Raw genomic sequence first — 24,314 nt, 5'->3', positions numbered from 1 at the left:
TCATGGGTGAGAGGGAAGAAGTAGAAGAAAATCTCCTCAGACTAGATAATAATGAAGATTATATCTCCACAAACTAATAGGATTTCAGCTAAGAATCTCAATAGAATGTGATAAAAATAAAGTTTAAAAGTTAAGCTTTTCCACTGATTTCTAATGAGGTGTAAGAAACTTGTTCTTATAAAATTGAGTAAGTATTTTTGGTTCTGATGTTTCAAGCACCATCTTAGACATAAAAATGTTTTAACCTGCATCAAAATGCTGCAATAAAAATGCAGTTCTTAAACATTTCACTTCCATGAATTGTAATGATAAGTAAGAAACACTAACCGAATTACTTATAGGTCACTTTACAGCTGCCACTTATCTTGCATTATTTGCTAGATTGTGAGGTTAATATTTCCTCAGCACTGTTTGAAATGGTGCCCTATTACAGCAGTGTAGTTGGGGGAAATCTGCATTAAGGCTTGTAATACATACCATGTTTTAAGAAATGTGAAATAATTATGTTGAAATAAAAATAAAATACAAAATATAAGAAATTAAAATATAAATATATAAAATATAAAATATTAAAATATTAAAATATAAAATAAATTATTATAATATAATAATATAATAATTTGCATAGCATGACATAGCACAGCAGTATCAGGACAAGGATAAAATCAGGACACATATTTTAATAACCTGCACAGTAGATTGTACTGCCTCAAGCTTAAATATCTGAAGCAGAAAATACCACTTTCATTTAAGCAAAAATATTTCATAGACCTTGTGTTCCCCTATAATTTAAATGTTCAAAAAAGAAACCTTTCAGGGTTTTGCCACCTAATTTTCTCCCTGACTATAATGTGAGGCTGGCAGCATTTCTATTCTCCTATTGTTCCTTTTCCTGTTTTTATTCCCTTTAAATTATTGAAGTGGACTGCTTATGTATTTATGTAATATGTCACACAAAGAGGGCTCATCTGGACTGTAATACTAAACAATACATCAAAATTACAAAACCAACCAATTTCTAAATGGCATACACTTAGATGCTTCCAACTTCATATAAACCAATAAAGAAAGACTTTTAAAGAGACCTGTCTAGAATATTATTACCACAGGCATGAAAGCAAGAATTTGTTTTTTTGGTGTGTATCAAAGCATCTGGAGGTTTTGCTATTAAGTCAGTATTAAGAGTAGCTTCAGTAAAATCGAGGCTCAAGTTAGGAGACAGGAGTGCAGCTTTGGCAGTAGGAGAATGTGGTTATAAATGAAAATGTATTTTAAACATTATCAGAGAGCTGATGGGAACAAAAGGCTAAAGAACTATGAATAGTTACTGTAGGTTAATCAATTATCTACTGTTATAAGCAACCTATTAAGGCTGTGAGACACATTATCCACCTTTTTCCAAATGCTTGTATCACTTATGGATGTGCTTACAGTCATTAATAAGAAGTACTAATGTTCATATTTGGTTATAAAAGCAGTGAGTGCTTAGTTTTTGATAAATTTCCATGGCAATTATGACTTATTAATGCTTGTTACTCATCCCTTACTTGGTCTGATTTCAGATAGGTTGTGCTTTAAATTGAGAAGTCCCAGGCTAAGTCCTGGATTCTGCCTAAATTGCTGAGGAATTTGTAGTTTGTGACTGCAGGCAGGGTTTACAAAGATTAAAGGAAGTCTAGGTAACACTATTATTAAAGGCTTCAGCCATAGCACTCAGTTGCTACCAGAAGCAAAGCTGTAACACTGAAGTGTTACACAAAGACAGGAAATAGGAAAATAAACGATGGTGTAGACAAACATTTATTGCAGACCAAGTGGATTGACTGACTTAGAGGGTGGAACTGTTCTAATATATTCTGTCAGTGTTTTGTCTTTTACAAAGCTTGAACTTGTTCATTGACTGCTTTGTCCAGCAAACTTCCCTGTATTATTGAAAATATTTTTCCTTAAAATGTCAATATTGTTTTCTATTTCAAATACCTTGTGTTATATATTCTAATTTACAAGGGAGTTATCTTGGGCTCAGCTCTTCTAGTGTTACTTTTAAACTGGCCAAAATTTCAGTTAGTTTTCAGAGCGGCTCAGAAGGCTGAGAGGGCAGTTTGTTTTTTCAGCTTTGTTGGCAGAGCTGACTGCAGCTTCTGTTGGTGCTGGTTTGTATGTGTCTGAGTACTCGTCATTTTTACTGTTTCTATGGAGTACCAACTGATGGAAAGGAAGAAATCATTCTGCCTTTTGGCAGGACAGTTTGGCAGCCTTCTCTCTTGAATACTGGGTCTTGCTTGAAATTTATTTAAAAATAACAACCCGAAGACCTAAGACAAATCATCTGCTTTTATTTCCCTTAAGATGTTGGAAGGTACATTGGAGATGTTGAAGAGTTTGGGCGCTCACATGTTTATGCTTCAGAGCAGTACGTCCTGGCACCTTGCTGGGCTTTCTGCACACTGGCAAACCCTGGTGGCACAATCAGTTCTGGAGCGTGACTACACAGCGCAGTCAATCCGCAACATTTGATATTCTTGCTTTCATTGGATAAGTATTCAAAATAATTTTAGAATGTTAATTAACACGTGCTTCATTGTTTCTAATACTGGAAATGCAGGTTATATTTCTGTCTTGAAACTATCAAAAGAAAATGATCTCATATCGAACAAAAGTCCCTATTTAATAGGAATGGAAAAGATTAATCATGTGCCTTCTCTCAAATGCATGATATTTCATATTGAGAGGAATTTGCCTTTTTAATGTGCTTTCAAAAATAATGTAAAATATGAGGTGAAAAGAGGAAAGCAGCAGGATATGCTGAACTAAATTGTGAGTTACTGATTCTGCCCCTGATACTGAAGCTAATTCTGGATGTTCTCGGCTAGAGCGTGTCCCTCCGGAGGTGGGGGAGGCGATGAACGGACGGATACGGGGCTCGCCGGTGCGAATGCGCGCAACCATTCGGCATTGCCAGCCCAACCTCGGCGGGGAGCGGGCACGCCGAGAGGCTCAAAGCCGAACACATCGCAGTGCTGGGGGGTCGCTGGGAGCGCAGAGCTCCGCCGAGCCCAAGGCACGTCTCCGGTGTCACCGCTCAGGCAAATGGACGCCTCTGGGTGCGAGCGGCGGCACCGCTGCTCTCGCAGCGAACGGCACCGGCGGCTGCCGCCTCTGCTGCTCCAGGCTGGGGATCCTGCGCAGCCAGCCCCGAGCACGGCAGGGAGGCAGGCAGGGAAGGAGGGAGGGAAGCAGGCAGGCAGGGAGAGAAGGAGGGAGGCGGCGTGCCGGCCGCGGCGCCGCTCGGTGCGGAGCGCGGAGCAGGTGGGCCCCGCCGCATCCCCGCCCCGCGGCCCCGCGCAGCGCCGCTGCCATTGGAGCCGGGCGCTGTCAGTCCCCGCTCCCCGGCCAGCCCCGCTCCCCGGCAGGCTCTCCCGGCGCCCGGGCTCCGCCGCGGCCGGTGGCGATGGGAAGCGGCGGCGGCGCTGGGAACAAAGTTTGCCAGGCTCGGGCGCTGGGCTGGCCGCGTCCGTGATGCCCGGGGCCGGGGGCGGTGCCTGAGGGCAGCGGGCAGCCGGGCGACGGGCACGCCTCGCTGTCTGCTCTCGGCACTGCCATCGCAAACTTTCCGCGATTTTCATGTGCTCAAAGCCGGGATTCTAATTCTCAGCCCTCCCTGCCCCCACCGCTCCTTCTAGGTAGGCGACAAGTATTTTTTTATTCTGTGGATCAGAGAACTTTTTGCATGGAAATTTACTGACTTCGGAGTGGTCTCCGTTTCGGGGAAAGGGGGAAAAGGATTTGTATTCGTCGCAGCTTATTTTTGTTTTCTGGATCACAGGATTTCTGGAGCTATATGGAGGGATCTCAGGATGGTGTGCACCAGGAAAACCAAAACTTTAGTGTCCACTTGCGTGATTTTGAGTGGAATGACTAACATCGTCTGCCTGCTGTACGTGGGCTGGGTCACCAACTACATTGCCAGTGTTTATGTGAAAGTGCAGGAGCCGATCTCAGAAAAAAAGTTAGAGGAAGACAAAGGGGACACTTTAAGGATTATAGAAAGGCTGGACCATTTGGAAAATGTCATCAAGCAGCACATCCAAGGTACCACCTCACCCCCGCTTGCTCGCCCTCTCCGCCCGCCGTGTGCGGCTCCATCCCCTCTCGCCGTGTCTGTGTGTGTGTCTGTCGTGTCTGTCGCGATCGGCGGAGCCGTGGCCAGCCCGGAGCGTGCGGGATGGCCGGAGGAGCCTCCCGGAGCCCTCCCGGAGCCCTCCCGAAGCCCTCCCGGAGCCGGGGGCCCTGCGGGAGCCGCCCCCGCCCGCGGGGCTCGGCCTGGAGCCGCCCTCAGCTCCTGCCTTGCCTTCCCTGAACAGGGCTCCGCCGGGGGGCTCGGAGCCAAGACCTGCTTCTCATCCTGCTGTTTATTTATTTTTAAATATTTTTATTTTTAATTTCTATTTGTTATTTTTCAAAATGGTTTGCTGCTAGTGGAATTCTTGTTCTCCTCCTCCTTTAAGCCCGGCTCTGCTAATCCGTGCTGAGTCTCTGTGTTCCTTGGGATGATGAAGGTTTTCCTTTAGTGCTGCTGTGGTGCCGGCAGCCTCTTGGGGTTATAACTGGGGCGATCTTTCTTTATGTAATGCCTTTTAATTTGATTGCCTTTTAATGGGTGCCCTGGGAGGAGGGTTGAAGTGGGGAGGCACTGGGAGAGAATATGATTATTTCCTGTGAGTTTGGGATTTTACATGACTTATGCTTTACTGGGGGATCTTTAGTGTCTTCCTTTATACTTTCATCATCTGCATGGCATGACACCGTCTCTCTCTCAGCCTGCCAAGTGAATTGGTTGGTGATGAGGCTTGGGGGTAGGTGAGAACCTGTACAAAATCTAGATGAACCATCTTTCTCCACTTCTGTATAACCTCCACCAAATACTCAAACCCTAGTTCTAGTCTCTCCTAAACCTGAAGAAGAGTAGACCATGTGATAAAGGTGCAAAAACCCTTGCTCACTTCCAAGCAGCTTTGACCAACTGGTCTTGTGGGAATATGAAGCAAATGGAGCGAGCAGGCTGGGTAGCCCCAGGTGTGCTGGGCTTCCCTGCTTGTCAATGCACATACTTTGTAGTGCTATTAAAGCCCAGCTACTTTGCTTTGACTTGTGTTAATATCTTTCTAAATATGGCTTATCATCATTCATTTTGTATATGCGCTCGTATCTCAGTCTTCTCATCTTGTTCAAAGTAAATGCTGCTTTCATAATTTTTTCCCCTTTCTTCTCTGGAGAATGGGTTATAGCAGCTTCTTCAAGTTTTAAGTTCTATCATACAGTCCTTAAGTTTGTCTTGATTCCTGAAATGGATTTTTAAAAGCAAATGTATTCTTGTCTGTGTGCCAGTGGAGTGCACTGTGGAAGCACATATGAAGGCAGGGATTTTCCAAAAGGCTCTGGCTAAGAACGAGGTAGGCAAAGTTAATTGACTTCCCTTATGAGGCTGGACTGCTTCATGTTTGTTGGTGTGAAACTCAAATAGCCTTGTTTATTTTCAAGGAAACTGACTGTTTTCAAGGAAATTAACCATATTGGTGCCTTTGGTCGCCAGTTCTTAGAGTAATAGAGAAAAGGTTCACTTAAATTAGGGGAGGGTATAGCATGGATTAGAACATAAGCTTTTGTTTTTGGTGACTATCCATAAGCCAAACCAGATGGTTTTTTCCCTCAAATAATGCTTCTTTTAAAGTTGAAGAGGGTCTTTCTAAATTAACGAGTGAACTGAGTGAACTGTTTGGTGGTAAGTACTAAAATATTAGGGTATTAAAATAAAAGCTTTACAAGCTTCTCATGCCTTATTGAAACTACTTAGTGTTTAAGATAAATGAATAAAATAAAAATCACAGATCCTTAGCTCAGAGTGGGTTTTCTGTACTTTTACTTGCCAAATAATTATAAATGAGGTACTCACAGGAATTCCTGTGGCAGATACTGCAGAATAGGGTCTTACTTTAATCAGATTTTGTTCAGAACTGTGAGATACTGTGAATTCTGGGTCATGGGGCAAAACTCACTGAAGTTATTGAAATAAATATCCCAAGCTTGACTGGGTTTGATTTGAACTTGAAGGCCAGCTTTAAGAAATTACATGTTTGAGAGTTGTTGCCAGCTGCTGTAATGGTTCTAGACATGGTTATAAGGGTTATCTGTAGTTTGCTATTAAACTTTTCCTTGGACCACTTCTTTTTTGTGTCAGGCAGAGGTCTCAGTAGCTCAGATGTTCTGCAATGCCCAATAGGCATGAAGTTAGCACAGGTAATAGAATTACATTCCATAGGATATCCTGCAAATGCCAGAGAGCTATAGCTGCTGCATTTTACACATGGTGTTACCCTAATATTTCATTTTAATTTGCTTTCTGATTGTGTGATTAGATGCCATCTGGGAATTCCTTTAGCATATAAATTGCAATCTTGTAATATTTTATCAAGTGTCCTGGAAATGAGAAGAAATAGGATATGCCTTCATAAAAAACCCTTTTAAAGTATGTATTTTAAAAAGATATTTTCACGGGAAGAAAAGTATCAGACTGAAAAGAGATTTCCAGCCAAGAGAGGTTTGGAGGGAATCAAAGCTGGTTTGCCTGTTGTTCGGAAGGAATGGTATGGACAGGGAAATCCCAGGGCACAGAAAGAAGCTTGTGGAGCTAAAGCTGGATGCTGAAACTTGAGCTGCTGAACCCCGGGAATCCTGAGTTCCTGGCTTGTGGCCACACTCAGCACACAAGATGGTTTTGGCCAAGTGACTTTACCTTTTGGCAGTGATGGTGACCTACAGGATTTTCTGTGGCAGTGTGTGGTGAGATTGTGGTGTTGATCACATCTGAGTGCTCCACAACCAAGGAGAATCTCTTCCCTCAGCCCAGCTCTTCAGTAGGAGGCATATGCTCCATGCTAGCAGGCAGCCCACTGAGAGAAACTTCTAGTTCCCACCTCCTTTGGAGGTTGCAGACAGGATGGTGTCTTTGTGGAGATCAGTTGTGTATGTGTGTGTTTATGTGTGGGAAAGAAACTGAGTAAAGGACCAGATGGGTAGCTTGATGCAAAATGCAGCCCTTTTCATGCCTGACAGAGGTCTGTGGCACATGGACTGTGTAGTCGCACTGAGCTCTATTCCCAGAAAGTATACCTTAGAGGGCTGAGGTTAACAAGTGTTAAATGGGGTAGAAAAACTGTGTTCTGTTGAGTTCACAAACACCAAAGTGGTTCAAGAAACCCCAGACACTCTCAGGTTATTAAAATCAATACGAGAGTGCTTCAGACAGATCACAACATATCCTTCGTCTTAATAATGCATCATGCATTGGCTCTGACACCAAAAACTCACCCTAAATCATATGTGCAGTGGGAAGATCAGGGGAGTGGGCAAGCTGCTCTTAATCTGATAGTTTGTATCAGTGACAAAGTGAAAAACAACATCCAGAGGGGAGAATGGTGTCATTTTCTACAGCCTCACTTTAGGCCATCATAGTTCATAGTTTAATTTTCCTTGAGAAACTAAGCTATGATTAAACCCCTGTCACTCAAAACACCACTGCACATCATCCTGTCTTATTACTCAATGTCATTTTAGTATTTTTCAGCCTTCCTAGGTTTAATCAGATGATGTTTTTGTTATGTAATTATCTTAAAAGGTTATAGACTGTGAGGTTTATGACATGAACTTGCTTCCTTGCCCTCACCCATTCTTCCTCCCAAGCCCTTGGACCTAAGCAGAATTACTAAACAGTAAAGACAGAGGCTAGATCTAAATTGAAGCTGTAACACACAGTTCATTTCTGGACTAGCTGAATTTTTAGGGTTGATAGATGTTAACTAAGATGTCTGTGTCCTAACAGGACTTTGGTCCTCCATCCTTGCAAGCTGCTGTGTCTGTTCTTATCAGTGGAATATCAGGCACTGTATGGACTTGGGAAAATTTGTGAGAGAAGAGCTGTCTACATTGTCTTTCATTCTGCTGCTTAGAATGATTTGCTGTGGATTTACTTGAGCTAATATTACCTATCCCACAGTTGGATATCTGATCACTGTCTGTGGTCAGCTGGGCGAGGGAGAGGTCTCCACTGTGGGATTCATTCTGTCCCTGGGTGAGGTATTAGGGTGAAATGATTTGCTCTCAGAAACTGCATATTTTGAGCTTGGAGACTAGATCAATCCACATTCTTAATTTTAGCCTGGGAAAATTTGAGTAAGTAAATGTCACATTTCTTATCTACCCTTTATTTCTTGATCTCAACACAAAGTAGGATGTCTTCTGTCTTTTGCAGCCTGGCTAACTAACTCTAGCTGGGTTCCATAAAGCCAGCTCACCAGGATTCAAATGGTCACTCCACCCTTTGAAGTCTCTTACTTCTGAGGTACTTCCCTTTTGGGAATAATTAATGGCTAAATCCCCTCAGTTTATTTCCCTCAAGCTCAAAAGCAATTAGGCATGTTTATCACTGTATGTTGCAACATATTTATTCTTCTGAGAAACAAATGAGCAGCAGGCAGGAGCCCTGGGAACGCTCAGCTCTTGCTCCACTGCAGAGGGCTCTGAATTCCCTGTCTCTGAACAAGCACGGAGATCTGCTGTCCCAATGCAGTTAATTGCAATGGAAGCAGCTACTTGCATATGTAAGAGAGACAGGACTAATCCCATTATTTTTCCTCTTTAAACTGTGACTTCTCAAGTCATTCTAGATGGCTGCATGTCAGTGCAGATTAATTGGGATTTAACTTTCATGTTCTTCCATGCTTAGGGATGAGCACACCAAAGAAACCTTAACATAGTTATTTCAGTTGGAAGACTTAATTTGCTGTAAATTTTCAAGCAACACTGAAGGTGTAGGTATTTCAAGGACAATCTACTGAAGACTTAATATTGATTCTGTTGACTACACCTTGATTGCATGTTATTACTGTTATTAAATTAACTTTTTTGCGCTTTGAATATCTTCAGCTCCCTCCTAATTGCATTCTTGCCAGTTCTTCCACTGAGGATTTATGTCACTGGGGTTAGGATGCAGTGGGCAAAACTGAGGCATGCTAGTTTGGCCTTATTAAGGTAACTGGATCTCATTGGTGGATATTGAATTATTCTGTTTTCTTCAGAATGAGGTTTCTTTTTTCAAATTTATTTTCCATTTTTCTGATTGTCATCTGGGTTGCTCTTGAGGTTTATACAATGGAAATGGCATAAAAGAGAAAGAAACAATTGAGATTGTTTCTTTTGACAGAAGTAAGGAAAGTTTTATTTGGCCACAGAGTGAGAGTGAATGATAGCTTTGTAGTTGGGAAGGGAATTGATCTGGATTCCTTTTCCTTCAGTCAGACAATTTCTGTAGTTCACATGAAAGAAGTATTCAACAGAAGGTTAAAAAAATTAGTCGGGAGCGGACCTGTGACTTCCATGACCTCCACAAATTCCCTCATTGCTAAGCTAGAAAAGTTTGCATTTTTCTCTGAAAAATAGAATTTTTGTTGACATTTGTTATCTCTGCATAGTGGCCCAGCCTTTGTGGAAGGAGGGGGGTTTTCAGTGCAGTGTTTGAGCAGAGGATGGATGGGCTGTGCAGGGATGGAGAGAGCTGTTCTGCTCCAGGTTCTGCACCCGGTGCTTCATTTGTGCCACTCTGGTGTCACTTTGGGCTGTGTTGCTCAGGTTGGCACGAGCAGCCTGCAGCTGTGCAGGGGTTCCAGCTGAGGGTTTTCCTGCCAGCTTGTGGTGCCCACTTCAGTATAACAAGTGATTTTTATCTGTATGACCAGAATAGAGGTAAATAGATCTGAAAAGAAACATAAAGCAAGACCTACACACAGCTGCTGGGAATTGTGTGTAATGTGTGAGATCAGCTTGGTGCTGGACTCTCACTCTTTCTGGCATCACATAAGGCAGTTTTTGCCAGTCTCCACCCAACATTGCTCCATTGCCTGTGACAATACACAGAAGCAGTTTACTTTAATTCTGCCTTCAACAGAAAGGTCTTGTCATCAATGTCACCTTGTGAAAGTGTGCGTAAGTGTGGGGAGTGTTGGGGTAAGCTGATGTTATCTATTTGACTTTTAGGGACATGATGTATAAAGAAAATCTATGGTGATTTTAAAAAGCAAACATTGGGCTCAAATCTTGAGACAGCAGTGGCAGTTTGAAGATGGCTTAGCTGCCTCCTGAGGGTAATGGGGGATCCTTGTTTGTCTTAGGAACAGCCCAGGACCTTGATTCTCAGCTATTAATACAGTATGGAATGTGGAAAGGGACACAATGGGACATGAATCCTCTGGAGCTGGTTAATGGCTGTTCTCATTGCATGCAGCCATAAGATTATGTTGTCAGCCACAATTGGCCTGGAGATTGGAGACTGGGCTCTCTGGTGTCTTGGGATTGTCCCTGAGTCCAGAGTGGTGAGGGGATTTACTGGTCCACAATTAACAAAATTAATGAAGTTTAATTTCTGACTAGTGCAAAAGTGACAACTAACTTCATATTGTGAAAACTAACTTCATTCCTCTGAGGCAAATCCCTTTTGATTGGTCTGCTGTATTATTTTCCATTTAACTATCTCCAGAGGCAGTTTTCTGTGCTGCCCTTGGCCTTGCAGTGCTATCTATAGCCTCTTTAGAAACTTCTGGGCTCCTTCCTTTGAGGAACATGATAAACAGCTCACTAACAAGCTGCTGGATTAGTGTGGACAGATACTCTGCATAGACACTGAAATTCTCAGGTACATGAATCTTAATGCTTTGACTTCCTGGTGCTATATACCTGAATCTATATACCTGTATATACCTAAATCTGTTCTATGGTTGTGCAGTGCAGATATATTCTCTGTGAAACAACATTTTGTTTCTGTTTTCTACACAGTTTTTCTCTGCTCAACTGCTGTTTTGTACTTAAAGTTCTGTTTTTAACATGATACCCTCAATTTTCTGAGGGAAAGGCAGAGATGTTTAGGAGCTGCAAACCTGATGGTTGTTATTGCAGTTCTCCAGTGCTTTGAAAATTAACAAAATGTTAATCAGAATATGAGAATATTCTGATTTCTGTTTTAGAATGTGAAGGTGGAAGGTGCAATGTGCTGCCTTGAAGTGCTTGGTCTTTAAAATGTCAATGTGTCTTCTCAAGTCTGGGAGGGATTCTTGCTATATTCGCTACTTCAGTTGTGTTTTAAAGACATGAGATTTTAAAAACGTATTATTTCTATGACAACAGGGCTGTGGCAGCTGGCAGGAATCCCAGCTGTCCTGTGATCAGTGCCGTGTGAGTGTGTAGTGGAAGCCCTGACTTGGAGCCTTCACCCCTGTGGATGAGGCCTGCAGGGGCAGGGCAGAGGAGGGGGGTAGAGAGAACTGCTTTGGCCCCACTTTTACAGACTGTTGGTGGCAGGTTTGACTGCTGGAGCTGCTCAGAAGAATCAGACACAAGGTCCCTTCTTCCCCCCCAGGAGATGCTGAGGTGTGGTGCAGTAGCCACATCTGCCAGAGACACAAATTTGAGGCTGACATGAACCCTGAAGTATGAGCTCAGATAACTCTCCCAACATGCAGGTTTTAATTAGCCCATCTTAAATACCACACAGCTGCCTAAATCTCTGCTTTTATGCTAAAAATTCAGGAGCTCAGTGACCTGGTGTCAGTAATGTCAGTAGGGGTGTGGAAATCCTGTTGCAGATTTGGTTTTGGCCTTTCTCATCTCCTAAATCAAGCCCCATATTTTAAACGTGAATGTTTGAATTTTCCTTTTATTAGAGCTGTCACAGGTGATCTCTGAGAAAATAGGATTTCTATAAGCAGCTTTCTGAAGAGTATAAGAAAAAGATAGTATTTCTGTGAGTTTTTTCCTTCGTAGATAAATGATCATTCCAGCCTTCATTTTAGGGAGATAATGAAGATTTTTAGACTGTGTTACTTGCTCATATGTAATCTGAATCTAGCTAAAGATCTCTTTCATGAATCATCCAACTAATGCCGAGAATTACCTGTCCCTGCTTTCATGGTGGATTCAAATTGCTTTGAAGCTTTTTTTTTTTGCATCAAGTCATGACTTGCCAGAGGCTTTGCAAGAAGATTTGGCGTGCTGGAGGTAAAAGTAAAACTTGTCAGATAAACTTTTCAAGCACTGCAGACTCAGTGAGTCTGTACTCATCCATTACAGGATTATCATTGCATTGAAATTAAGGTTGGAGAAAACCTCTTCTGGGATTTCTCTGTGCACAGAATAAAAAGGGCTTGCAGAACTGAGCACAGAACCATTTTAAAAATAACTTTGTTCTCTGTATTTGTCTTTCTCTGAGGTATTTGTAATTTTCCCAGCTGTATATGGAATGATCATGTTATGCCAGCCTTTCCCTCTTCTACTTGTGCTAACAGGAATATTTTAAGTTGCTCAAGTGAAGGGTGTGGGAGTAGTATGCTGTAATTTCTGTGGAATTTCTGATTAGATGTGTTCACATTTAACAGTTTGAAGGACAAGGAGGGTGAAGGGGCAGAAAAGTGCAGCAAAAGGCTACAGGCTGCACAAGAATACCGGAATGTTTTATCCTTTCTTAGTTGATATTGAGTAGAAACTCTGGATTCTGCATTGGTTTTATTGAAACTGGTGCTAGTGAGTTTCCATGGAGTGGAAAGAAGTGATGCACCATTTTTGATTCTCTTCTGAGAGCCTTTTGCTTTCCTGCTACTCTCAAAACCAATTTCACATCTAGCAGATTGCTAAAAATATTTTCTTGTTAATTAACCCCAAATCTTCAAAAATTGAAGACTTAAATCTATTTGCTTTAGATTATATGGATCTTAAAAAACATGTAGCACCTTTAATGAAGTAAGAATCTTTTTTTTTTTTGCGTGCAGCCAGACTATTATAAGCAAAATACTGGGCCTGGAACCAAAATTGTGATGCTGTTGGTCTTAAATATTATAATTGTGCATTGTTGTTTTGATCCTGCTTTTTCAGAGTTAGAACTCTGTGACTTTACAACATGATGTCAGCCATAAAGGATTATGACATCATTAAACTGAGATGTAACAGAATGAGGTATTTCAGGTAATGTTTTCACGTGGCTGTAAAGCTGTACAAGTTTAAAATGCATGCAAAACTGTTACACATAAACCAAACAAGCCAGCAAGAGAAAAACACAAGTTCCAAAGGGATGTGAAAACTTGTACACAGTGCCAAGATCACTGGTGAATTTAGGCACTGAAAGCAGCAACACTGGAGAAAGCTGTAACAAGATGACAACACAAGACATATTTGGATACATATCATTGCCACTTGCTCCCATTGTAACAGGAATGCTTTGGGTATGGAAATATTTAAATCTCATTGGTTTATTGTTACACTTCCCATAAGTGCAATTCTATCAACACACATGAGTTTTCAGCACAGTTTATGTCTTTCTTACATAAAAAGACATAAAATTTGAAGCACCTTCACAGTGCTCATTCTATTACTCTCATTTAAATACTGAGACAAAATTTTGCATGTACATGAATATGGAAATGTTAAATATCTAAAATATTTTCTATATCATATCTCTCTCTGAAAATATGGTTGAGCTAAGGATCCATATGTCTTGTCTGGAATGTAGGAAGGGGCTCCCCTATTGCCTGACAGGGGCTTACATGAAAGAGTTTGTGAATGGTAATGCAAGCAGCAAAGTATGAAAAACGCCAATCACTTGCTTTTAACATTTTAAAAGTTTAATAATAATAAAATGGTCATAAAAATAGCAATACAATTAGAGTAGTAATAATTTTGGACAATAAGGATTAGAACAATGTGAGACAATAGAAACAAAGAGTTAGGGACAGTCCAGGTACCTTTTCTGGGCAAAATAAGCCCGAAAAAGGCCCCACATTAACAGAGGATTAACCCTTAAAAGCAACAGCCTGTTGCATATTCATACACCTCATACATGATACATAAATTCCATTCAAACACAGGATTCTGTCTGGGCAGTGTCAGCTTCTTCCTCTGAATCCTGACAGCATCTTCATGGCTGAGCGAGGCAGGAAGAAGTTTGTTTGTTCTGATAATGGAGCAATAAATTCTCTTTCTCTGAAAGATTCAGGTGTCCTGCGGCTGCTATCTCAGTGCAAGTCCTTTCTTGAAAAAAAAGTATCTTACATAGCACAGTTTCTATTTTAACATTATGTTATAACCTAAAACTATATTTAACACTCTACTTAAGAAAATTAAAACAGCATAACTTTCTAACATAACACATATAATATTCATTTAAATATTTGCCAAAAGCCAATCATAAAATACGCATTTTTCACAAAAGCAAGAGCTTGGTTAGAGCTCATGGGAGTGTGTTGGCAAAATCTCTGAGTGTGGCAGCAGCAGGAGCAGGCAGTGCAGCCTGGCAGAGCAGAGGATGGAAGTGTTGCCTGAAGTGTTGGAATCAGGTTTCCAGACAGCTCTCAGTGCTCTCTGCAGTAACTGAGTGATAGCTGGTGGCTAGGCTGATCCCTGCCTGTTTTGCCTCTTTTCCTGGCTGACTGCAGGTGCAGGTGGAATACTGGGCCCCAGGGAAACGGGGAACCACACCACTGATTTCTTGTTCAAAAAGTAAGCAGAGGTAAAGCTTTGTATGTGGGCAATGCCAGCTGTTGAGGGTAGGTTTTTAATTGCTCAGCCCTGGATCCATTTTTTCTTAATTAAGCTGCTCTTGGAGAATTTCTAAATTTATGACAGGGTAAAATACCTTGTTATGAGGAAACCTGGAGGTTGGAAAACATGTTAAAGGAAATTCAGTGTCGTAATGTGGGAAGCATTCCTCAGCTCCTTGCAGTAACAACTTGTCAATATATTTTTGTCTGCTTGACAATATGTAGGAAATGCCTTTGATTTTGTAAAATTGCTTGTAATTTCTCAACATTTCTTTTGATTCTATTGATTAAAGCTTTTCTGCCTGCCTGGAGACATTAAATAGCAAACCATCTGCTAAAAGTGAATTGGCAACATTCCTAAAAGTTAACATTTAAAAAAAAGTTTAGTCTAAATATACTTCAAGGACTGTTTCTGTTTGTGTTCTGAGATAAGAGGAAAACAAAGGCAGGCAAAAGGTTGCAATACCTGGTGAAATACCAGTATTGTCTTCACGATATGGGGAGAGAGATGTTGTCAGGCAAAAAAGCAGAGAGGTAGGAGGAGATGTGGTGCAAAAGTGTAATTACAAACCCTGTCCCACGTGGCTGTGTGCTCACCACCTGTATCCCTTTTCTAGGGACTGGTGGATAAGCAGCCCCTCGGCCCAAAGCACCCTGTGCGTGTCTGTCAGCAGGGAAATAAATACCTTAACTGCAGTCATTAACTCCATGGGTTAAGTAATCCCCATACCCCAAGTGTTGCTAAAATATTGAGGTGGTAAATACAAAACTGGGGTGGCCACGGAGAGGGATTTTTTTGGGATTATGCTGAATTCTACTCATCAGTGATTTTCTGATTCCTGTATTTTCCAAAGGTCCTTGTGTGAGCGGCTGTTGGGCTGAGAGTGGCTGCCCTGAAGTTCAGAACAGAATGCTTACAGGAACAAGAACTCTCAGCGTGTTTGAAGTGTTTGGGTCAGCCACAGGGAATGTTTCTTGGCAGGTTAAGACAAAAACCTTGTGCGTTTAACCTGGCTTTTGCCAGGTAAGAATGCCATGTAACTTCCTTAAAAATTTTGTTTATCTGTTTAGGGAAAGAAGGAACAGCGAGAAGAAATTATTCAATGTGCTCTTTGTGCTGGCAAGATTCAGTGGAAGATAATTCTGGGTATTTGTTTCTCCAGCAACTGGATTATCTTTTCTAACTGTCCAGTTAAGGTCAGTTTAAAGGAGTAAAGTCATCTCTGAAGGCACTGTACATTTACACCCTTTCTGTTACTAAAAGAAAGATACAAGATTTTTATTTGAAAGTGAGAACAAGGCAGTCCTGGGTATGACTGTTCTGTCATAAGATTTTTTCCTTACCTTTAAAACCTTAAGATATTGATAGATATTTAATTATTTTTTAGACTGCATTCTTCCCACAGAAAGAATGTAGCAGAGAGCCCCTGTATTGAGTTCTCAGTGTGATTGGACTCAAATTTGTCACATTCACATTCTCTGAAAAATCCCTTTGCCCAGGATTTTTCTCCTGGGAAGCTGAGAAGCCTCAGAGAAAAGGAAAGCAATAATTACCTCATTTGCTTCTCCTGTGTTGTGCTCATGTGGAATGTGTTTGGAGATTGTTTACCCACATTTGATTGTTTCATTGGATTCTGCTGTGAGTTGTTTTCACTCTTTGGCCAATCGGGGCCAAGCTGTGTTGGGACTCTGGAAAGAGTCAGGAGTTTTCATTATTATCTTTTTAGCCTTCTGTAAGTATCCTTTCTGTATTCTTTAGCACAGTTTAGTATAGCATTCTTTAATATAATATAGTACCATAAAATAATAAATTAGCATTCTGAGAACATGGAGTCAGATTCATCATTCCTTCCTGCCATGGAGCTCCCTGCAAGTACAATACAAAGTCCTTGCCCTAAAATCTGACTCCCATAAATTGCTGTCATGGCCATGCTGCAGTAGCTCATAGATCTGAGGCTCTGTGGGGCTGGGGAAGGAGCAGAATGATGCGTCAGAGCAGGATGAAAAGCAGGGACTCACTCTCCCTGTCCCCTCTGCTGCCCCAGAATTGTGCCCTGCGTTACCCACAGGCCACCCTGGGTTCATGAAGGGAGGCCCTTCCTCACCTCACATCTGTGGAGCTGCTCTTTTCCTTATCCCCTTTAAGCCCTGGGTCTGAAGCATGAAGATGGGCAAGGGAAAGGAGAATCAAAGTATTCACTAGCATGAAAGATAATGTAATTATTATAGTGTGTCAAATATGAACCAATGTATTCCCTACTGCCTGTCTGTTTTTCAGGCTTGTGCTGAGCTGGCAGCTCAGTGGCATTTCTGTACTCCTAAAAACTCAACAGTAACTGCTCCAGCCATAGTTTTCAAAAATTGGTCAAGGAACAGGCTACAGATTGGTCTGGAAAAACAACAGGGTCAGGGTGGAATTAATTTCTATCAAAATGCATAGTGAAGCAGATTATCCCAGTGTCACTCATGCTGACTGTGACTTTACAGACCAAGCCAGTAGGACTGCAGGAGTCATTAGGATTAAGAGTACAGTACTATGCAATTCAGAAAATATAATATTTTTTCTGGACATCTTCCAGCTCCAAAACAAGGAAAAAAATATAATTAAGTAACTTTTAGAAGGCAATTGGGACATTAATCTGAGGCAGCACATGTTCTCAAGATCAGAAAAATCAAACATGCAAATCTTGAATGCTTCTAATCTAAAGAGTCATTGTGGGAAAATCTATGTGTGGAAGAGGAAATGGATGTACAAAATATGCATTCTCATTAATTAAACTCATGTCTTAGTAAAGCCTCTTTATTAAAATTGCTTGCTCCTTTTGGGAGCCATTAACATCATCAAAAACTCCAAATAGCATTGCCCAAAGAGAATTTTGCAGTCTGCCACAGAGACCAGTCCTACTGACTGTGGAGGATTGCCAGGGTGGGACACGAAGGTTTTCCTGCCAGGATCAGTTTTCAGGAACACTTATGACCAAAAAGCTTCATGGTAGATGACTCTGAGGCCCATAATACTCAGCACAGTTTTTCCTACCGAGTGAAGACTCCTTCTCAAGTTAGTCCCATTAAAAAGAAAATCTTTGTCCTAAACTTATGACTTTGTCCACAGAAATCAGACTTTTAATAACAAAACAAAAAGAGTTTTTATGGCAAGAGGTTTGTGGTTCACAGCCCAGGCTACTCAAATGCTAGAGGAAAAGGACTTCTCCAGAATCCCATCTTTACATTCAACGTTTATGAGAGAAAACACAACTGTGGTTACTGAGGAAAGGGAATTTCGTTTCAAACCCCAGAACTACTCATGCTCTCTTGAAAGAGAGCACCTAAAACTCAGTGAAACTTAGGGGTAGGCAACTTGCCTTGGAACCCTTTTTCTGACCTGTACAGAAGCACTTCTGAAGTAAACCTGGAGCACAAAGAGCTGGCCCTGACTTGGTTTGTACCTTAAGGTATGCAATGAACACAGCCCAAGAATCAATAGCTCAGAATATTCCATTAGAAGGAGAGTGTTCATGGCACTGAGGCCATTTGCACAAGCTCAATGAAATTAAGATATTAACAGAGTAAATGGCAACTCAGCTCTTCTGTAGGTTTCTATTTATATCACTCATATCTGTCATTACTCTATCAAATTAATGCTAAACTCATGAATTTCTCAGCTGTAGTTCCTTACAGTCTTGTGTTTAAAGCTTGTAATAATTCACAAAATATTCCTAGTTACCTACCAGAATTGTCTTTATTGTTCTTCTACAGAAAGATTTAAGTGATTACATTGGTTTGAGGGTTGTGGTTTGGTTTTGTTGTTTGAGGGTTTTTTGTAATCCGTGTGTAAAGAATTTCATGAAAGTGAAATTTTAAAAGAAAAACAATTGGCTTCTGTCAATAAGCTGCTAGACAGTTCTTACTAAGGCAGGAATTAAAACAGGTTTTACTGTGAAAGTATCAGCTCAGCATAATGGACAGGAATTCTTGTTCTTGTATAGTACTACTACAGTTCTTAATGACTTTGTTGCCCCTACAGTAAATTTTCATACTTCATTTGGGGACATTCTAACAAGGAATAAAACATTTGTTACAGCATTAAATTACATTACAGAAAACCACAGAAAATATATGCTTTACAAAGCAACCATGCTGTAGTCATCAAATAAGATTTTTTTACAAGTTTCAGTTATTGTCAAGATAGTCCCTAACTCTACAAAAGCCTGCTAGCTGAAATTTTGCCAAGGTAATATAAGGCACAGAGCTGACAGCACCAACTGATGGACTATCAGAATTTCCCTTGCTAGGTCAAACTGCACAATTGTTTTTTTTTCTTCCTGAACTCAACATGGTAAACCTGCAAATGTGCCTGCTCTGCCACCTTGAAATAGCACACAGTTTCAAAAAGGGGGGGTTGAAACTACATCTGCACCATAAAAATCTGTTCCCAAAAAGAAACACAGTGCCTTCCTTGCACATCTTTATTTCTTCTTCACAAATGGAAAAGTATAAGGCAGCATTCCCTGTGCAGTGCAAAGCAAGAAAAGGAATTTCATCCAGACTAGTGACAGAAACAAACACCATAAGGGCCCCAGTCCCAATGTGCACAAAATTGTCACAAGGTCAGCTGGCATTTTACCAAAGCAGTTAGCATATAAATTGAGCCTCAACAAGATGAGATAAACATGTCCTCTGACGAAGAAGATTCCCAGCAAAAACAGCTAAAGAATTTTCACTGTGGAAGAAAAAACCCACACTTATTAAAAATGTAACAACATTTATCTTCCTGCTGCAAACATTCCTTTAGCCACTCTGTTTGTTGCAAAGGGTTCCAAACAATTTTAAGTTTCTGTGCTTTGTTTCAGAAAAATATTCATACACAGGCTGATTTTGATATATCCCCAAAACAATTTGCCATGTAAATATAATGACTGATTGAATTTGACAAGGCTCCTTCTAGAACAGGAAACACTGAAGCTTTTGTTTAGGGATATTAATCAGCTCAGCAAGTTCAATGTGTCACCTGTGCCAGAACGGAAGAAAAATCATCCCCACCAGTAATATCCAAATGAGGCAGGACCAGTCACTGCAAGAACTACTCTGTATCCCAGCTATTCCAACAGGCAGGTTTCCACCAGACACTCACCTTTTCTGTAACTGATCAACCCAGTAGCAATAATGATCTTGCGTCTTGGAAATCTGCCTTTAGTTTAAGAATAATTAGAAAACATCTAAATAATTAGATGTCAGGGAATAGTTCACCAAAATTCTTAACTGCAGCTTGGCCACCAGCAGGTCTCACTGACATTCTTACCTCCTGCTGCTCAGTGGCAAAGAACTTTACTGACTATTTGTTTTCAAGTTCAGGTGCCCCCAGAAGGGCAAAACTCAACTGGCTAACTGAAGCGGTGCAGTCAGTGCTCTGAAGGATGCAAAACCACCACCCTCTGCTGTGAAATGCTAATTTCTTATAGGAGGATACCACACAAGCTGAGCAAACAGGAAAAATCTTCAGATACTGACAGAAATGACCCTCCTCAAAGGCTGAAAACTTTATCCATCCCACTAGGATGGTGCATGTTTTGACATTGCCAAGCTTGTAATAAAAAAGTCCAAAACACGTCAAAAGCTCAGCCCCTCCCACTGACTGAGGCTCCCAAGCTCTGCAAGTGTGCACGTGCAACCTGGCAATTCTCCGTCTTGTTTTCACTTATTTTACATTCTCCGATCCTTGCAAATGGGACAGCTGGCTCCCAAAATGAGAACTGAAGTGGTGAAGACCCATCTTCATCCTTCCCTGTCCCCTTCCCAGAGATGCTGAATTCCAACAGCGGCTCTGTTTCCTGCTCCCAGCCTCTGAAAGCCCATGTGATCCCACCAAGCTGAGCACATGGATCTTCTGCACGGTATCTGGAAATAGCAAAGTACACTTTCTGTCTCATTTACTAATACCGCTGCTAATTTTGCTGTGCCCCAGTTTCTCATCCATCTGCAATCAGGATTCAGTTTAAATGATGGAAAATGAAACACAGCACAGACCAGGACCTGGCAGTCATCTTAGTAGAACAAACAGTCTCATTTCTGCTCAGAAATTCTTCCCAAAAGCTTAGGAAGGACCTGGGACATGATTAAATAAATCAGATCACTGAGAACAAGAGCAGATAATACCAGTTTTCTTTTGGACTTAGTTCTGGGGTTAATGCAAGCAAGCACTTTTGAAAATTTTGCAGTGTTCAGGAAATTGCTCGGAACAGGTGAGTGTTCTTTCCCATGCACATTGTCTGACAGGGAATATTAAAAAATGCAGCTTTTCAACTGGCACAAGAGAGTGCCTACAGTGTCTCCCTCTATTCGCTGGAGGAGACTGATATGGATATAGTTATTTCCAAGATTTTTAACCTCTGATTATTTGACTGCTAGGTTCCAAAGCTACTAGAAAGGTAGACACATTGCTTTCTTAATAATTCAGATTCAGAAATAAAATCCAGAAAACTTATGAGATAACCCAGCAGGTATCTGATTCCTCCTTTTAACACCAACATTACTGGTAATAATTTCAAGCAATTACATAATAACTAAAATGTATTGGGTGAATTCCTCAGAAATTCTATTAGCTGGTGTTTTACCTCCAGTTCCCTGTGAGAAAATTCTGAGGTATGCCTCCAGCAATTTAATTTTTTTTCTTGGAAAGGTAATACACGCTAAAGGAGATTAAGCACTGGAGGCTTCAAAGTAACTTACAGAAAAAAAAAATCAAAACCTATCTAAGAGACATGCAGAAATGTGACTCACAAGTTTTTAAAAAACATTTTACTGAAATTCTGCTTCTCTGACAGCTGTGTCTTTTGTCATCATTTCTAATTTTAAGGTTTTTACTCACACTAATGATTTGACTGTACTTTTTGTGTCAGGTAAGAGGCAGTGCCTAAACCATGTCACAGCAATCAAGAGCAAATTTAAAATGTATATATCAACAAACAAAGTCATTCAAGAAGTTGCCCATGCTGAACAGCTGGAAATAACTTGCATTCAGACCCTGGAGCCCTTCTTACAATTCTATATGGGGATCCAAGGCTGAGGCAGTCAAAGAATGGCATTCTTGAGAAAGTAGAAAGACAGCATGTTGGCTAACTGGCTGCTTCCACGTTTCTGGAAAGCAAGTTATAACAAGAACAGAAGGAGACTAACCGTACCTTCTGGGGCTTTTTAGTGAAGTGGATCAAGTTGCTAGAGAAAAATGAATTTTCATTCCCCCTTATGGTATTTTGCACTGTAAGCACTCACTGAAATTCGGCTGCTTACAGAGTTTAGCAAAGACCTTTTCAGCAGTCACTTAGTTTTCAAAAATCTCTTTCAAAGACATAGGCAGCATGGGAGCCCCTGCACATTTGTAACACACATCCCATAGCCAAACTTATCTTTTCCTAACTACTTTTATCCGCAAGTTCCCAAAGTCCCCCAACTGAAAACTCCTAACTTGGTGCAACACAGGTGCACAAGTTTTAAATAATCAAAGTAATGATGGAAGGGGCAGGAAACAACTCCTAGAAAACATAAGGTATTAATTATGTTAACTAACAGGGGAAAAAAAAAGGAAAGGGGAAAACATCATCATGCTCCGCACTGGGCCTAAAGCACATTCTGCCACACGGCATTGCTGCAGTGGATTACAGTATTTAAATTTTCAACCAAATCCAGATTGCTTGACTGCAACTTCCTTCCTATCTCTAGTCAATTCATTTTAGTCCCCATTTAGTTCCCTTTTTAGTTCCCATTTTGGGTTTAGAGCTGCAAAGGCAAGCTAAAACAAAAGCACTGCTCAACATGAGATGGCTTGAAAACACATCCTGCTCGGTGTGGCTAAAACACCATGCTCAGGTCTCAAGTATCAATAACAATAGTTACCTGTAGGGAAATTATGTTTGTGCAAGTGGGGGTGCAAGACTTCCCTTTAAAAAACTGTAACTGAAAGATGGGAAATTTAAATGTGCAAATTCCTTCATGTTGGGCTTTTTACTCCCAGTGTTATCCCTGATGTCTTAGGTGACTTATAAAGTTGCTTTTTAATTTTTTTTAATCTAGAAGACAGAGCCAACCATTCCAATGAATGAAATAAACAGGACTCCTTGAATTTACTTTAATAGCAGTGAAAAGGGTATCTTATTTTGAATTGGCCCTTCTAGGTAAATTGCTTGACTAAATCCTTCTTGTTGGATGATAATTAAATGAGCATGGGGAATATTGACAGTTACAGGTGTCAAGAAGTTGGGAGAAAATAACATCTGTTCTCATCAAATAGCAGAAAAGCAAATTCAAAGTCACTCTTAAATGTGTAGCATAAACATTGAACAGAAAACAAAACAGATACATTAAAATATATTTTAAAGTAAAATTATGCTTTTTCCTTAGTTGAATGCTGCAAAGCTAAACTGCTACATCCTACTCTGTTTTATCATTTTTCTCCTGTCATCCCTCTCGCTGTCACAAGTTGTCATTGTGGCTAAGCGCCTCCCATTCTCTGCACCATGTTCACAGTGAAAACTGCCAGACAGTGCCATGGCACTGCATGTATATTCCAGACTGTTATGAACGTGTAGTATTTTCTTCTTACAAGTTTTTTGTGTTTTTTTTTTTTTCCCTCAATCATATAAGAGTAAGAAAATGTGTGTTCAGAACATTAAAATTTATTATGGCAGTCAAATTGATGAGTTCAGCTTATCCTTGTGTGCCAGTTAAGATGGAGAGGGCAAATGTTAATTATTCATCTTGGGAAAAATACATTTATTCCCTTGCAAAAAAAGTCCAAGGTAAACTTTGAAAAACATTTTTATGAAATAACCATCTTGAGAGGGAATTTCAGAGCAGCTTTTCTATATATTTATTTCCTTAAGCAGCTGAGAGGAAGAAGGGGGAAACAAATCCCCCACGCAAAGGTATTTGTACAACAAAACAGAGAAAAACAAATACTAGAAGCTTGCTTTCTTCCTAGTACATTTACTGATTCAGTAGTTTTACTGCGATAACTTCTAGAATTTTGCCTGAGGTTTTTCCGTTGATCACAACTTGAGGGAAAAATTAAACCCGCACCAAATGCACAAACTTGGCCAAGAGTCTGCTCCCTTGGACTTGTTGAGGGGTATGGTAGGAGTCCTGGTAAAATCTATGTATTGTATAAGTGGCCTTGCCCCAATCCTAGTTGTTCTAGATGGGTTACAGCTGTGATGCCCTTAATTGTGCAGCAGCTGTGGCTAATGAAGATAACTGGGATAAAAGGGGGTGGGCTGGCTGGTCAGGGAGAGCCTTGGAGGAGCCCTGACGAAGAAGCAGGAACAACACTGCTGTGGAGAGCTGCTCATGAGAAAACCACCCAGAAGGTATGGGACTCTAGAAATACGAAGTACAACAAGATAGCAACACAAATCCCCCACACAAAGGTATTTGTACAACAAAGCAGAGAAAAACATATGCTAGAAGCTTGTTTTCTTCCTGGTACATTTACTGATTCAGTAGTTTTACTGCAATAGTTTTTAGAATTTTGCCTGAGGTTTTTCTGTTGATCACAACTTGAGGGAAAAATTAAACCCACACCAAATGCAGAAACTTGGCCAAGAGTCTGCTCCCTTGGACTTGTCGAGGGGCAGGATATATTTTAAAAGGCATGCTTGGTCTGGAGTTGACTTCTGAGTTGCGCTTGTG

The 24,314-nt window shown here is 40.9% G+C and overlaps 1 protein-coding gene across 4 annotated transcripts in view; it reads left to right on the top strand.

Moving 5' to 3' along the window:
* Positions 1-3,443: 3,443 nt before the first annotated feature.
* The window catches only part of GALNT18 (polypeptide N-acetylgalactosaminyltransferase 18), a 216,181-nt gene continuing 195,310 nt past the window's right edge, over positions 3,444-24,314 (top strand). For all 4 annotated transcript variants that reach the window (XM_058806875.1, XM_058806873.1, XM_058806874.1 and 1 more), the window contains exons 1-2: positions 3,444-3,683; positions 3,827-4,092. In XM_058806875.1, coding sequence (XP_058662858.1) covers positions 3,858-4,092 — 235 coding nt within the window. In that variant the 5' untranslated portion in view covers positions 3,444-3,683; positions 3,827-3,857. The remainder of the gene's footprint in view (positions 3,684-3,826; positions 4,093-24,314) is intronic.

The sequence above is a fragment of the Ammospiza caudacuta genome, chromosome 6 (genome assembly GCF_027887145.1).
Source record: "Ammospiza caudacuta isolate bAmmCau1 chromosome 6, bAmmCau1.pri, whole genome shotgun sequence".
In the NCBI taxonomy this organism is placed as follows: Eukaryota; Metazoa; Chordata; class Aves; order Passeriformes; family Passerellidae; genus Ammospiza; species Ammospiza caudacuta.
This window is presented reverse-complemented; position numbering and strand designations above follow the sequence as displayed.